A 13965-nucleotide genomic window follows, 5' to 3' on the forward strand; every position below is an offset into this window, starting at 1 on the left:
AAGAATTATAAGATAAGTTAAAAAACTGTCCCTGAAAATAGATTCAGAATCTTTTAACTCTAAGAAAAATTCCAGAAAGAAGAAAGCAGAGAAAACAAAGAAGGAAAACTGTCCATGAAAATATTATAAGAAGTTTTTCTAGAAATGAAGGAATTTCCAGATTGAAGGACCAACAGAATGACCAATACAATGAGTTAAAAATCACCCAAAGAGTATATAAACATGGCTATTCCAGAATATTTGGAATTCAGCTTCCAAAGAGGAAAAAACAGTCTCTTGTAAAACAGCAAAAGTCAGAACGGCATCAGACTTTCAAGAGCAACCCTTGAAACCTGAAAGGTGCAATGACTTCAGAATTCTGAGGAAACATGATTTCCGCTAGGAATCCCAAGGTCCACCAAACCACTGATAATTGCAAGGGTAAAATATTTAAGACAGAGTTTCAAAGATTTCTCTCACACTCCTTTCCTTAGGAAGCTACTAGAGAATGTGTTTTTCCTAAATGGGGCTATAATCCAAGGAGGATTGTGGGACACAGAGAATAGGAGATTCAGAGAGAACAAGGTGAGGGGACTTCCAAGGATAATGGTGAAAGGAAGCTCTAGGCCAGGGGTCCCCAAACTTTTTACATAGGGAGCCAGTTCTCTGTCCCTCAGACCATTGGAGGGCCGGAGTATAAAAAAACTATGAACAAATCCCTATGCACACTGCACATATCTTATTTTTAAGTAAAAAAACAAAACGGGAACAAATACAATATTTAAAATAAAGAACAAGTACATTTAAATCAACAAACTGGCCAGTATTTCAATGGGAACTATGCTCCTCTTCCTGACCACCAATGAAAGAGGTGCCCCTTCCGGAAGTGTGGCGGGGGCCGGATAAATGGCCTCAGGGGGCCGCATGCGGCCCACGGGCCGTAGTTTGGGGACCCCTGGTCTAGGCTGACAGCCGTGTAGTCGGCCAAGAGTGACCAGTCCAGGCCGCAGCAGGGCACAGAGGGCTCCCTGATGACTTGACCTGGTCAGACGCACTGTGAAACAATACTGCTCTGTGGAAGAGTCTGGGCGCATGGTAATGATAAACGTATGAGAAAGTAAATAAATAAACTCCAGGAGAACAAACAGCTGTACTCAGGTATAAATAACACTTTCAGAGCTCTAATAATATAAACACTGAATACTAGTGATAAAACTACATTGAAACAGTAAGAGGAGGGAAGGGAGGAGAAAGAGAGCTAAATGCTACCTGCCATTATAAAAAGTGGAAGGATAATATCTAAAATTTAAAATTTTGAAATAGTAGTATAAGCATGTTGATATAAAATATGAGATTAAATATCAGAAGAAACATCTGAAAGAGTTAAAAATAGTTCCTTCTGAAGAGCAGTTTCTAAAAGTAAGGAGGAGTAAGACAGAGGTTTTACTAAAAGCCATAAACTATTTAATGATTTAGTGTTATTAAATTGTTTTTGCTTGGCCAGTGGTGGCACAATGGATAGAGCATTGACCTGGGACACTGAGGACCCAGGGTCAAAACTTTGAGGTCACCGCCTTGAGCATGGACTCACCCAGCTTAAGTGTAGGCTCACCAGCTTGTGTGCAGGCTTGCCAGCTTGAGCATGGCGTCACCAGCTTGGGTGTGGGATCACAGACATATTCCTCTGGTTGCTGGCTTGAGCCCAAAGGTCACTGGCTTAAAGCTCAAGGTTGCTGGCATGAGCAAGAAGTCGCTTGCTCAGCTTGGAGCCCCCAGTCAAGGCACATATGAGAAGCAATCAACGAACAATTAGTGCCGCAACTATGAGTTGATGCTTCTCATCTCTCTCCCTTCCTGTCAGTCTGTCGGTCTCTCTTGTTCTCTCTCTCTCTTGTTAAAAAAATAAAAATAAAGCATTAAATTGTTTTAAAACTATGATTGTAAGACATACAATATGCACAAATATATGTATTTACATATATAAGATATATAATGCACAGCATGTTTAATGTACATTATGTAAAATGTATTAACGACCAAAATTGAATTAAAAACAAAATAAAAAATATTCCCACAAGAAAACCAGATTTTTGTTTATATTTTTTGTGTATTGTTTATTTATATCTCAATTGTAACATTCAAGATAGTTAAAACTGTATGATTTAGATACTAAAAATAATTCCAAAAGAAGAGTTATAATTTCTAAGGTCACCCTTTGAAGAAAACCAAAAATTTGAATGTATGTATTTTAGTATGTTTGCTCTAAAAAACTGCCTCAAGAATTTATGGTGAGAAATCAATGACTAGTTAAAATTGATATACATTGGGGAAAAAATTAAATCATTAGGTCACAATGGATGACAGGCTGAACCAGTCAGCAAAGTTGTAACTACTTGAAAGAGCCAGTGTGGTGCTGGAAGGCATGATTACATGACGGGGAAGGGAGATAATCGCCTCATTATGCAAAACACCAGTTATCCTCATACCGACAGTCATGCTCACATCTGGGTCTTCACAGCTTAAGAAAGATGCAGAGGCCCCGTCCAGTTGGCTCAGCGGTAGAGCATCAGCCCAGCATGTGGAAGTCCCCAGTTCGATTCCTGGCCAGGGCACACAGGAAAAGCGCCCATCTGCTTCTCAACCCCTCCCCCTCTCGCTTCTTTCTCTCTCTCTTTCTTTCTCTCTCTTCTCCCCTCCTGCAGCCACGGTTCCATTAGATTGAACTGTCCCTGGGCGCTGAGGACGGCACCACTGGCCTCCATCTGAGGCGCTAAAAAATGGCAACGGAGCAAGAGCCCCAAATGGGCAGAGCATCGTCTCCTAGTTGGCTTGCCGGGTGGATCCCGGTCAGGGAGCATGCAGGAGTCTGTCTTGGTCTCCCCTTCTCTCATTAAAAAAAAGAGAGAGAGAGAGAGATGCAGACAGCGTGGAGTGGAACTCAGATATGAGTTAAACACAATTAAAATGCTCAATATTAAGAAGACCTATGGCAACAGCTAAAGAATCTCCTGGTCTGGGGACAGCAAGACAGGGGAGAGAACTGCCTCCACTACCCTGTAGGATTGTTCAACAAAAAGCTGAGAGGGCCTCTGCCAGAGAGAGAGAGAGGGGACAAATGTGCCTAAAATATAAAAGGAAGAATGCAGTTACAACATTTTCAGAGTTCCGGTTGCCCACAGTGGAGATAAATGACCAAAGACAAATGCACAGTCTTCTTTAGCGATCGTGGGAAGCAGAGAGAAAAAGGAGAGGACGCTCCACATTTTTTTTGTAGGGCACCCATAGGAATGCCAGGGAATAAATTAAGATTTCTTAAATCCAAGGTTCAGGAACTACATAAAGAAAGGAAAGACAGTTCTAGCTGTGTTTATTAAAATGTATCAAATAAAACCTTAAAGTGCCTTGTTACCACAAATCCACTGAAAAATTAGGCTTAAAGGACCCCTTAGTTTGCTGAATGAAAGTACTATGGACGGAGACAGGAAAATCACTATCTAGCCTAAAACCTCAGAAGTTTGCTTCACTTGCAAGCCACCCTATGGCTGTTCAGAGTTAGCCTGAAGTGCTTAACTTTTACCATTCAGAAATTAATAACAAATCATTAGAAACTAATTATTTGAACCAGCCCTACCTCCCCTGGGCTTAGAATCCACTGCTCGATTTCCCACAACTGCAAAGCTGGTCTCACTCCCTCTTTACCTTCAGTGCTGAGAAGAACATGTGGTCCACTGCCGTAACTGAGGCTTTTAATCTTCTTTCCACATAAGGCTTCTAGCTTTTTGGGGATAAGCGTACTATGGTTATCTCCAGTTCCTAGACAGTTACTGTAGTTCAGTCCAAACACAAAGACCTGGAAAACAAGTAGTTTGGTTTGAGTCATTTAAAGTTAAACAAAGGCTCCCTTCTTCACTCAGAAAATAACACTCAAGTTCAGCTTGACAGCTCAGTGGGAAGGAAGAGACTGAAAAAGTTGTTAAGAAGTCAACCTCTACTGGCATTACCTAAGTTTTAGAATATCTGGCTATACTATGAGACTCAAAGAGTACTAGGGGTAGACCAGCATTAAATCAAGAAAATGAAAGAAAAGACAAGTTATATCAAAGACACAGTCCTGAATTTAGATTCTTGTATCCTCCACCTTTCCTCAATCTTCAAACTGCACACTTTACAGCTCAATCCCAAAATAAGCCCTAAAATTAAATTCTGGATTTTGCGATTCTTACCTCATCATTATCAGTAACGTACAGTGCTTCATTGGCTGAGGTGCCAAAGACACACGCTTTCCGAATAGATGTAATTTCTTGAGGTGAGAGCAGAGTGAAGATTGGCCACTTTCCTACATCCACCATGACTCTGGCTTCGAGCACTTCCTAGAAATATGCTGACATCTCTGCTGTAACAGACAAAAAGGATTCCAAGAAAAAAATTAAATAACCGCTAAACTAAAAAGAAAAACTACACTGTTAATAAAAGAAAACCAAAGCTAAATCAAGAATAAACTCTCCTCCTTTGGTTAAACATACTGCTCACTTTCCCCACCTTCAGAGTAGGCCTTTTCGTGTAATGGAAGGGAAACTTGGTAGAACCAGCTGTCTGTCTTGCATTCTTCCAGGTCAGTACTAATCTGTTACATAGATGCTTACAGGCTAGAAGACAGCATATAATGGAGGAAAGATATGCAAACTGGATGAAACTGGGGTCTCTCCTCACGTATATTTTCCCCAGGAGGGTGAGGGTGAGGGTGTGTGTATGCGTGTGTGATAAAAGTTAGAATCATTATCTCTACCTCCCCCTCTCCAACTACCACTGCCTGAATGCACTGAAAGACCCCTCCCCCATTGCTGCCACACCGAGCCACTGTTTAACAACAGGAATGGGACACTCTTCAGTTAGTTCAAAGTGGCAAAAATAGTAAGAAGTACTAGCCAGATTTACTGGATGAATCCATAAAATAAAGAATTATGGTCCTAATTTATATGACCACATTTTCTACATATATACAGACCACATTTCATTTCACATTGAGAAAAGTTATTTGAACAAAAAAAGACAATTCACCCTAATTTTGGTGTTAGAGCTCATGACTACAGATTTTAGGCAAATAGCAATTAGCTTAAATAAAACCCAATAAAAAGTAGAGAGATGTATAAATTCCCTTAAAACTCTAAACATAATCTTTTTAAGGAGTTTTACACAAAGAAACCTGGTCATGGCTCCAATTCTTCTAGGGTTAAAAAGTATTTCTAAAAATTCCCAGGGGCTGCACAAGCACAAAACTGTATAGTGTCAAGTAAATTTCCATTCTGGCTCTCACCTCTGAAACCAAAATAGAAACACACAGTTGATAATACAACCAGTTTCCTAAAGAGGTTGAGAACTTTGAAAGTTCCTTCCTACTCACTCTCTTCTCGGACCTCTAGAGACAGTGGAGAGAGGCAGGCCTAAGCCACGGTCTCCTGCTGGCTCCAGCCCCACAACAGCGCCAGCTCACCAAGCCCCCAGAGCGTGACCATAGTTAGCCAAGGCCTCAGTGTCCACCACCCAGGGAGACTTTTCCCATCCGAACCAATCTCGATGACAAGGATAAGGTGTCTGTTATGCATGCCCCAAGTATCACACCTCATATTTGATAAACTTTAAACACCATTCCCTGTCACAGCCAGATTCCTGGAATAACATTTGAATGTTCTGAAAATTATGCCTGCAAGAGGTTTATGTGTGCGCGCGCACTCTTGTATATGTGTATGTGTTGGTGGGAACAGGTAAAGAATTTGGGAAAGGCAAAAACTAACACATAAACATGTTAAATTTTTTTGTTTCAAATGGTACAAAAGGGTATAGGAAAGTAAGTCTACCTATCCTCCCTTCCAGACCCTCTCCTCAAAGGCAACCACTGCTAATAGTGGTTTTAATTCATTCCATAGATAGTGTATGCTTAAGTAAGCATGGTATGTATGAGTGTGTGGGAGCTTCCTCCCTTCCCCCACTTAACAGAACATCTTGGAAATTATTCTCTATTAGTACATGGAGACCTACTTCATTTCTTTGCAATGGTATTATAGAGCATTCCATTGTACCAACTTAACAATTTAGCTCTTTCCAATGAGACACTTAAGTCACTTCCGGTATTTTGCTAACATGAACAATACTGTAATTGTTTGTACATATTATTGTATACACATCTTGTTTTTACACATAAATTTCCAAGATAAACTAAAATGGAATTGCCAGGTCAAAATTCAATATCTAGTTTATAACAGCTATTTCAAGTTGTCCTCTACTGAAGTAGCATATCACCATATGGCAGCACCTGTTAACCACACCCTTACCACACAGTGTATTATCACGGTGTCTCAGTTTTGTTTAAACTTGAATTCCTCTTATGAGGAATGAAGTTGGGCATCGTTTTTAGAAACAAAAACAGCAATAAAAAAAGAATAGTTTGCCTGACCAGGCGATGGCACAGTGGATGGAGCGTCGGACTGGGACGTGGAGGACAAAGGCTTGAAACCTCAAGGTTGCCTGCTTCAGTGAGGGCTCATCTGGCTTGAGCACAGGCTCACCAGCTTGAGCGAGGGGTCGCTGGCTTGAGCGCAGGATCATAGACATGACCCCATGGCCGCTGGCTTGAGCCCAAAAGTGGCTGGCTTGAGCCCAAGGTCGCTGGCTTGAGCAAGGGGTCACTCGCTCTGCTGTAGCCCCCCAGTCAAGCTGCATATGAGAAAGCAATCAATGAACAATTAAAGGAGCCGCAACGAAGAATTAATTCTTCTCATCTCTCTCCCTTCCTGTCTGCTTCTCATCTTTCTCCCTTCCTGTCTGTCTGTTCCTATCTCTGATTTTCTCTGTCTTTGTCAAAAAAATAAAAAATAATAGTTCTTTTTTCTTTTTAGTGAGAAAGTCAGAGGAACACACCATTGTTATTTCTTTATTCTTCATTTATAAGTGTTCATTGTATGATACGAAGACTATCTTGCATGCTTTTAAAAGTAACAAAAACACCCCCCCAAATGGCCTGCCTTGTGCCTTTTACAAAACAAAGAAAGGAGTTACAAGAAGTAAACAGTGTAAATGTCTATAAAGTAGAAAAATTCCAAGAAAATCCATAAGCATGTTTTCCTAGAACATGAATCACATCAAAGTTAGTATTCAAAGTTTAATATTTTAGGTAATATAAAATTAAAATTTAAAGAAGTAAATAAAGAAGGGAGAAAGGGGGAATTAATTAGCCAAAATAAGATTTACCATCTTTGAACTTACAACACAAGGGATATTACCATTCAAAATCATATAATTTCCTAACCGCAGTACAATTATTTTGAAATGATTAACCAGTTACATACAACTTTGCCCCATGGGTATGGCAATCTACCAAAAAATCAGTCTAACTTTCAACAGTGCTAAATACTCAAAGCTTTATTTTACAAGATATTTCTCCAAATACTTGTAATTTAAGAGTCAATATAAACACAAGTCATATGTCTTCCATGTCCACACCCATCCAGAAGCAGGACACGTCACCGGCAGCATGGCAGAAAAGAACCATGAGTCCTGAGGCCAGTGTTTTAGTCTCAGGTTTACTTTTAACTACTTGTCATCAGTCAGAGTGACATGCCACTTACCTTTCTCTGCCCGGGTTTCTCAAAAATACTTTCTGTAAAGCTCTATAATTTTATTTTCAAAATGAAATAAAGAACCTATGGGGGGGTTTTGAAAGCATGAGAACAAGGACAGTAATGTTGGTCGAATAAGTAATTACTCCTGGCAACACAAGCAAATAAAGAGCAGGAAGGAAGAAACTAACAATGATCAAGAAGCTGCTTTGTTGTAGATAGACTCTGTGTCAGGTAGCTTCACATATACTATTTCACTTAATCTGTACAATACTCTTACAAGGAAAAGACCATAATCCATTCTCAGCAGCAGACAAGGAATAAGACTCAAAGTGAAATAACTTCTCAAAATCAGAGCAGTAAGTGGCATGGTCAGGATTCAACCCTCACCTTTCTGATTCTTTTTAAAGAAACATCAGTCCCAGCCTTTCTAATGGCTAAACTTCTCCAACATTATTTCTGTCTGACTTTATCTAGTCTCATAAATGTATACCAGCATTTGTTTTTAAAATGCTTGAAATATAGAAATCACTTCCCAAAAAGCATTCCCCCAACATCTCTCTGTCTAAATTTGCCTAGTTAAATCTTACAAATACCATTCATTCACTGGGAGGCAGGCCTGGAGAGCAATGCGACATTTGTCCTCCAGGAGCTCACAAGACTGTGTGAGCACAAGGTGCATCCCTGGATTACAGACTGCTAAGGTACAAAATATGTCTTCATGAGACTATGCTCAACCTAGGCAGCTGATGACATAAACAGGGGGTCCTCAGAATTCAGACAAAGTTCTCAAAGAGGTTCTGTGGAGTTATTGAACCCCAGGATGTCCTTATGTGCTATATGAATAACAGATCATAGTCTTGAGCTTGGGTATATAGCATATCTTTACTAAGGCACCACAATGTCAATGTAAATATCACCAAAATTTTCTAATTAATTCAGAATTATCACTATCATCATTACAATTAAATTATTGTGGTGAAATGTTTAATTACTTCATTTTTCTAAGGGCAGTGGCAACTTTACTAGTGTTAAGAAAATCATACTAAGTATCATAATTCTATCAATTTCATAGACTTAATGCTTGACCCTCTACCACAAAATTATAAGAAATATATACTATTAATCCTAAAAGCTTAAGTAGGTACAATCACTAAAAAGTAACTAGTTTTTAGCCTCTATGAAATCTCTATTAGACTTAAGAACCTTGTGGCTTACTCAGAAAATAAAGATCTATCGCAAGAAGACCAGTAGTAGGATAGCTCTGATATCTTATGACATTTACTAAATTTGCCTAAATAGGAAGTAGAAGTATTAACAGTTTTGCTCTAATTATATGGATTCTACTTATATAGAATATATATGTAATTCAATTAATTTTATTTCAGTCATCACTACAGAGATTGCCAAAGAAATTAGATACTCCAAATAGTAATATGTGAAGTCATTCAATGAGGTGGCTTTGCTCACAGGGAAGAATCTTCAATGGCCCGTCAGCCTATTCCGGCTATCCTGGGTAGGCATGTCAGTGTTCAGCAGTAATTAAGTATCTTAAGGAAAAGGTAACCCAGTGTTTTTCCTTCCCAAGTTTCTGTGTACCACTTACATGAAGCATCCCAGGGAAGATGCTAACAAAAACCTAAAATAGCCTGACCAGGCAGTGGTGCAGTGGATAGAGAGTCGGACTGGGATGCAGAGGACCCAGGTTCGAGACCCCAAGGTTGCCAGCTTGAGCGCGGGCTCATTTGGTTTGAGCAAAAAAAAAAAAAAGCTCACCAGCTTGGACCCAAGGGCGCTGGCTCGAGCAAGGGGTTACTCGGTCTGCTGAAGGCCCGTGGTCAAGGCACGTATGAGAAATCAATCAATGAACAACTAAGGTGTGGCAACAAAAGACTGATGATTGATGCTTCTCATCTCTCTTCGTTCCTGTCTGACTCTCTCTATCTCTGTAAAAAAAAACAACAAACCTAAAATATGTTTTAATGTTAATTCTTATGTTAAAAACAAAACAAAAACACCTCCCAAAAAATATGAATACCCTGTAAGGCTACCTATGTTATAAAATATGTACAACATGATTACAAGATTACAATATTTTTAAATATAATGTATACAAAAAAAGGATATATAAATATCAAAATGTATTTCTCTGGAGGTATTAGAGGTGACATTTTTTTCTTTGTATCATTTAAATATACTCTAAAAATCTACAAAAAGCACTCTATGACAAAAAACACAAATATTTTAAGTAAAAATAAAACTTGGTTATTTGAATGATGTTTACCCTAAGCTCTTGAAAGTTTTAGAAGGTATTCTCGCCTTAAACTCACAACCTAGGGTGGGAGAGTGTTAAGTAAATTATTAATAAAATTTAAAAGTAAATAATGGGAATATAGAATGACAGTCAATGTGGAAAACATTACCACAGTTACTCACAATCTTAAACATAAAATAACTATGACCTAGCAATTCCACTTCTAGTATATGCCCAAAAGAATTGAAAACAGGGATTCGAACATACAATTTGTACATCAATGTTCAGAACAATGCTATTCACAATAGCCAAAAGGTGGAAAACCCAAATATCTATTGAAAGATGCATGGATAAACAAGATGTGGTATCTACATACAACAGAATATTATTCAGCCTTAAAAATAAAATTCTGATACATGCTACAACAGGAACAAACCTTGAAGACATTATGCTACGTGAGATAAGCCAGACACAAAAGGACAAAAACTATGATTCCACTTATATGAGTTACCTAGTCACCTATATAAACTCTCTGTCTCTGAATGATGACAAATGTATGATAATGTGAACAAAATAACAGCATATTAATTATTTTTCCGACGACAGCCCCAAATACCGAGAATGCTGGGGGAAATCATAGAAAACAATACAATTGGCCAGCGGTGGCGCTCAAGCCAGTGACCTCGGGATTTCAAACCTGGATCCGCTGTATCCCAGTCCCACGCTCTATGCACTGCACCACCGCCTGGTCAGGCTTAACCTCTTCTATGCTAATGCTGATGGGCTTCTTGAGTCTGAGCAGATGCTACACCATTAATTTAGACAGAGAATGCATTTCCCAGGTCCAGACAAGCCTCTAAAATAGGATCAGACTCAAAATTCTTTCAATAAAAGTCCACTTTATAACTTCCACTCTTTCTGTGGTATAAGTACTGCAAGGAAGCCAAGTTTCAGAGAGTTGCCGAGACAGTAATGCTGTTACCGCCCCAACTGCTAGAACAGCTATCATCCACTTCTCTTTTCTGCAAGTCAAAAACACTGAAAGAAGGAAAGGGAAAGAAACAATGTACTCAATACTTGATAAATTCCACAAAGACTAAGGGGCTCTGAGAATGTAACAAGATCCAGCTGTACAGGTGACAAAGTTACGCTCCCTCCATTCAAAAATAGCAAAACTGCTATTTTAGAATTTCCTAACACAGGGATTTCCCTTTGTCTCATCAGTTTTATTTAAATTCCTCACTCACTTAAGAGGACAACTGTCTCTTCCACGGCCAGTGACTGACTTGACTTGAAGCACATGCAATTTGCAGTAATGACTTCTGGAAGCAATTCTTTAGCCACATCATCTAAGAGAGGACCGCTTTCATTTCATTGCACAGAAACTTTAGGCAATTTCAGGATACAGGGAATCTGACAGACAGCTCATTGTAAGTTGAAGAAACAATTCTACTGAAGCCACGTGCTCAGGTTAGAAAAGCCAATAAACCAAATGACAATATTAGCAATAACAACAACAAAACAACATATCCAGGTTGTGAAGCTGACTATGATCTTATAAAAGAATTGTTTTATGAGATACTTTTATTTTCAAAAGGAAACCAATATAAGATGCCTTTATTTCCAAAAAGGAACAAAAAAAACCCCATCATGATTTGAAATAAATTTTCTTCCACAATTTTATTCTTTGTTGCACCACACACACACACACAGCGTTCACAAATTAGACCAGAGTAAAAATAGATGGATCAACAAGTTAAAGAAATGGGTTGAACACAATAATACAAATTCTATTTTTTTAATGAGTCCAAGGCTGCTTTGGAGGGGCCCAAGTTCAAATCTAAATATTTATATCATGAACCTTTCTACACGGATCTCTCTAAAATGATTTTACCCACTAGTTTCTGCTGTAAGAAAAGTACCAACTGTACCCTGTGAAGGCCTAAAAACAAACTAAAGGTCCAGCAATGGACATGCAGGACCATACTGCATTCATTTAATAAATGTTTGCTGAATATCCTCTAGGTAAACAGAGCAGAACCAACACCACTACCATCAGAACCTCCAACAGAACTTATACGGGGTTAGGGTCTGGACACATAAACAGATGCTCTTCACAATGTGACCAGTGCTCCAATGTTTTTGTTTTGTTTTGTTTTTTGAGAGAGACAGAGAGAGTCAGAGAGAGGAACAGAGAGGGACAGACAGGAAGGGAGAGAGATGAGAATCATCAATTCTTCGTTGCAGCTTCTTAGTCTCCTACTTGTTCACTGATTGCTTTCTCATATGTGCCTTGTCAATTGTGACTCAAGCCAGAAACCTTGGGCTCAAGCCAGTGACCTTGGGCTTCAAGCCAATGAAATTACCTTTGGGTTTAAGCCAGCGACCATGGGGTCATGATTATGATCCCACGCTCAAGCTAGCAACCCTGTGCTCAAGCTGGTGAGCCCACGCTCAAGCCGGTGACCTTGGGGTTTCGAACATGGGTCCTCCCTGTCCCAGTCTGACACTCTATCCACTGCGCCACCACCTGGTCAGGCCAGTGCTCCAATGTTGACATCTAGGTGCTATGGAGGCATCAGAATTGGGAAGTGTCAACTACCTGTAAGGAAGGCAGGCACTGGACTAGTAAACAGGCATGCCAGTTAAAGTTCTGATGGAAGAACTGAAAGAAATTTAGCATGGCTATAGCCAAAAGCTTAGACTTTACCCTAAGAGCAACATGTAATCACTGACCGATCTTAAGCAGAGGAGTGGCATGATCAGATAGATGTATGTCTGTTAAAGATTATTCTGGTTGAATGTAGAGACCATGGGGTGAAGGAGTTCTTAGAGGGAGTCTAAGGTGGCTGTAGTTATTCTGGAAAGAAGGGAAGCCTGTACCAGGGAAATGAAACAGAGAAAACTGGACAAGACACAGACTCAAGGGGGTTCTGTAACTGACTGAATGGGAGGAAGGAGCTAGATAAGGGGAAGGCAGAGCCAAGGATTCCACAGAGATGCTTAGCTTAAATGAGTGAGCAAACTGTAATGTCTCTCACTACAACAAGAATACAGCATGTTTCGGGGAGAGATGAGGAATTATACTCTCGACATTTTAAGTTTAGCTACCTGTGGGACATCAAAATAGATATGGCCAATAGATTTATAAATATGATAAAAAAGAGATCTGGAAAAAAAAAGAGATATCTGGGTTGGAGATTTGGAAATTTGGCATGAGACCGCCCAGGGGAAAGCGTGTGGAATGAGAAGAGAACAGGCTCCTGGGCGGAACTCTAAGAAACTACAAGAGACTGAAGAGGCAGAGCAGGAAGAAGACCAGAGGAGCCATGGGAGCCTAGGGACGTGAGCACCACAACAAGGGGGTAGTGTCAGTGTCAGATGCTCCCGAGACCAAACAAGGTAAGGACTGAGAAGTGTCCATTGGATTTAGTAAGAATTATTGGCATCCTTTACAAGAAGAGTTTCAGGGAGGCTGTGGGTAGGTAAGGCCGGATTGCAGCAAGGTAAGGAGCACATGAAAGGTACAGAAAAGGAAACACTGAGAATGAAAAACTTGTTCAGGAAGTTTGACTGAAGGGAAAAAGTGAAATAGGGTAGTAACTGCAAAATGAGCTGGATGAAGGACACATTTTGGGTGATCTTTTTATTTTAAACATGTTAGAAATGTGAAAATGTTTAAATGTTAATGGGAAGGAGCCAGTAGAAAGATAGAGGAGAGGGCATAACGGAATGAGGTTTCTGAGAAAGTAACAGTGAACAGGGATCTGAAGCAGAAATGTAGGTAAGCAATAAAGGGGAGGGGGATCTTCCATTAAAACACAGAAGAAATAAAGGATTGATATGGATGAGAGTGAGTTTATTGGTTGGGGAGCCAGAAGTTGGAGGCAATTCCTCTCTCTCTTTCTCTCATCATATATATGGTGACAGTCTAAGTGAGTCTGTATTTTTTATTTTTACCAGAAATTTATGAGCATTCCAACTTCTCCATAACCTCACTAACACTTACTATTATCTGTCCTTTTTTTAGTCATTTTTGTGGGTGTGAGGTAGTATCTCATTGTGATTTGATTTCATTTAGGCACATTTTTTCTGAGATCACTTATTTTTCCCTGTGAA

The 13965-nt window shown here is 39.6% G+C and overlaps 1 protein-coding gene across 6 annotated transcripts in view; it reads right to left on the reverse strand.

Moving 5' to 3' along the window:
- RCBTB1 (RCC1 and BTB domain containing protein 1) overlaps window positions 1–13965 on the reverse strand; it is a 48989-nt gene that overhangs the window by 27654 nt on the left and 7370 nt on the right. For 3 of the 6 annotated variants that reach the window (XM_066380911.1, XM_066380913.1, XM_066380909.1), the window contains exons 2-3: window positions 4203–4372; window positions 3679–3829 (exon numbers count right to left, since the gene is read on the reverse strand). In XM_066380911.1, the coding sequence (XP_066237008.1) occupies window positions 3679–3829; window positions 4203–4328 (277 nt within the window). In that variant the 5' untranslated portion in view covers window positions 4329–4372. The remainder of the gene's footprint in view (window positions 1–3678; window positions 3830–4202; window positions 4373–13965) is intronic. The other 3 variants (XM_066380912.1, XM_066380914.1, XM_066380910.1) reach the window with 1 other exon arrangement.

The sequence above is a fragment of the Saccopteryx leptura genome, chromosome 4 (assembly GCF_036850995.1).
Source record: "Saccopteryx leptura isolate mSacLep1 chromosome 4, mSacLep1_pri_phased_curated, whole genome shotgun sequence".
Taxonomy (NCBI): Eukaryota; Metazoa; Chordata; class Mammalia; order Chiroptera; family Emballonuridae; genus Saccopteryx; species Saccopteryx leptura.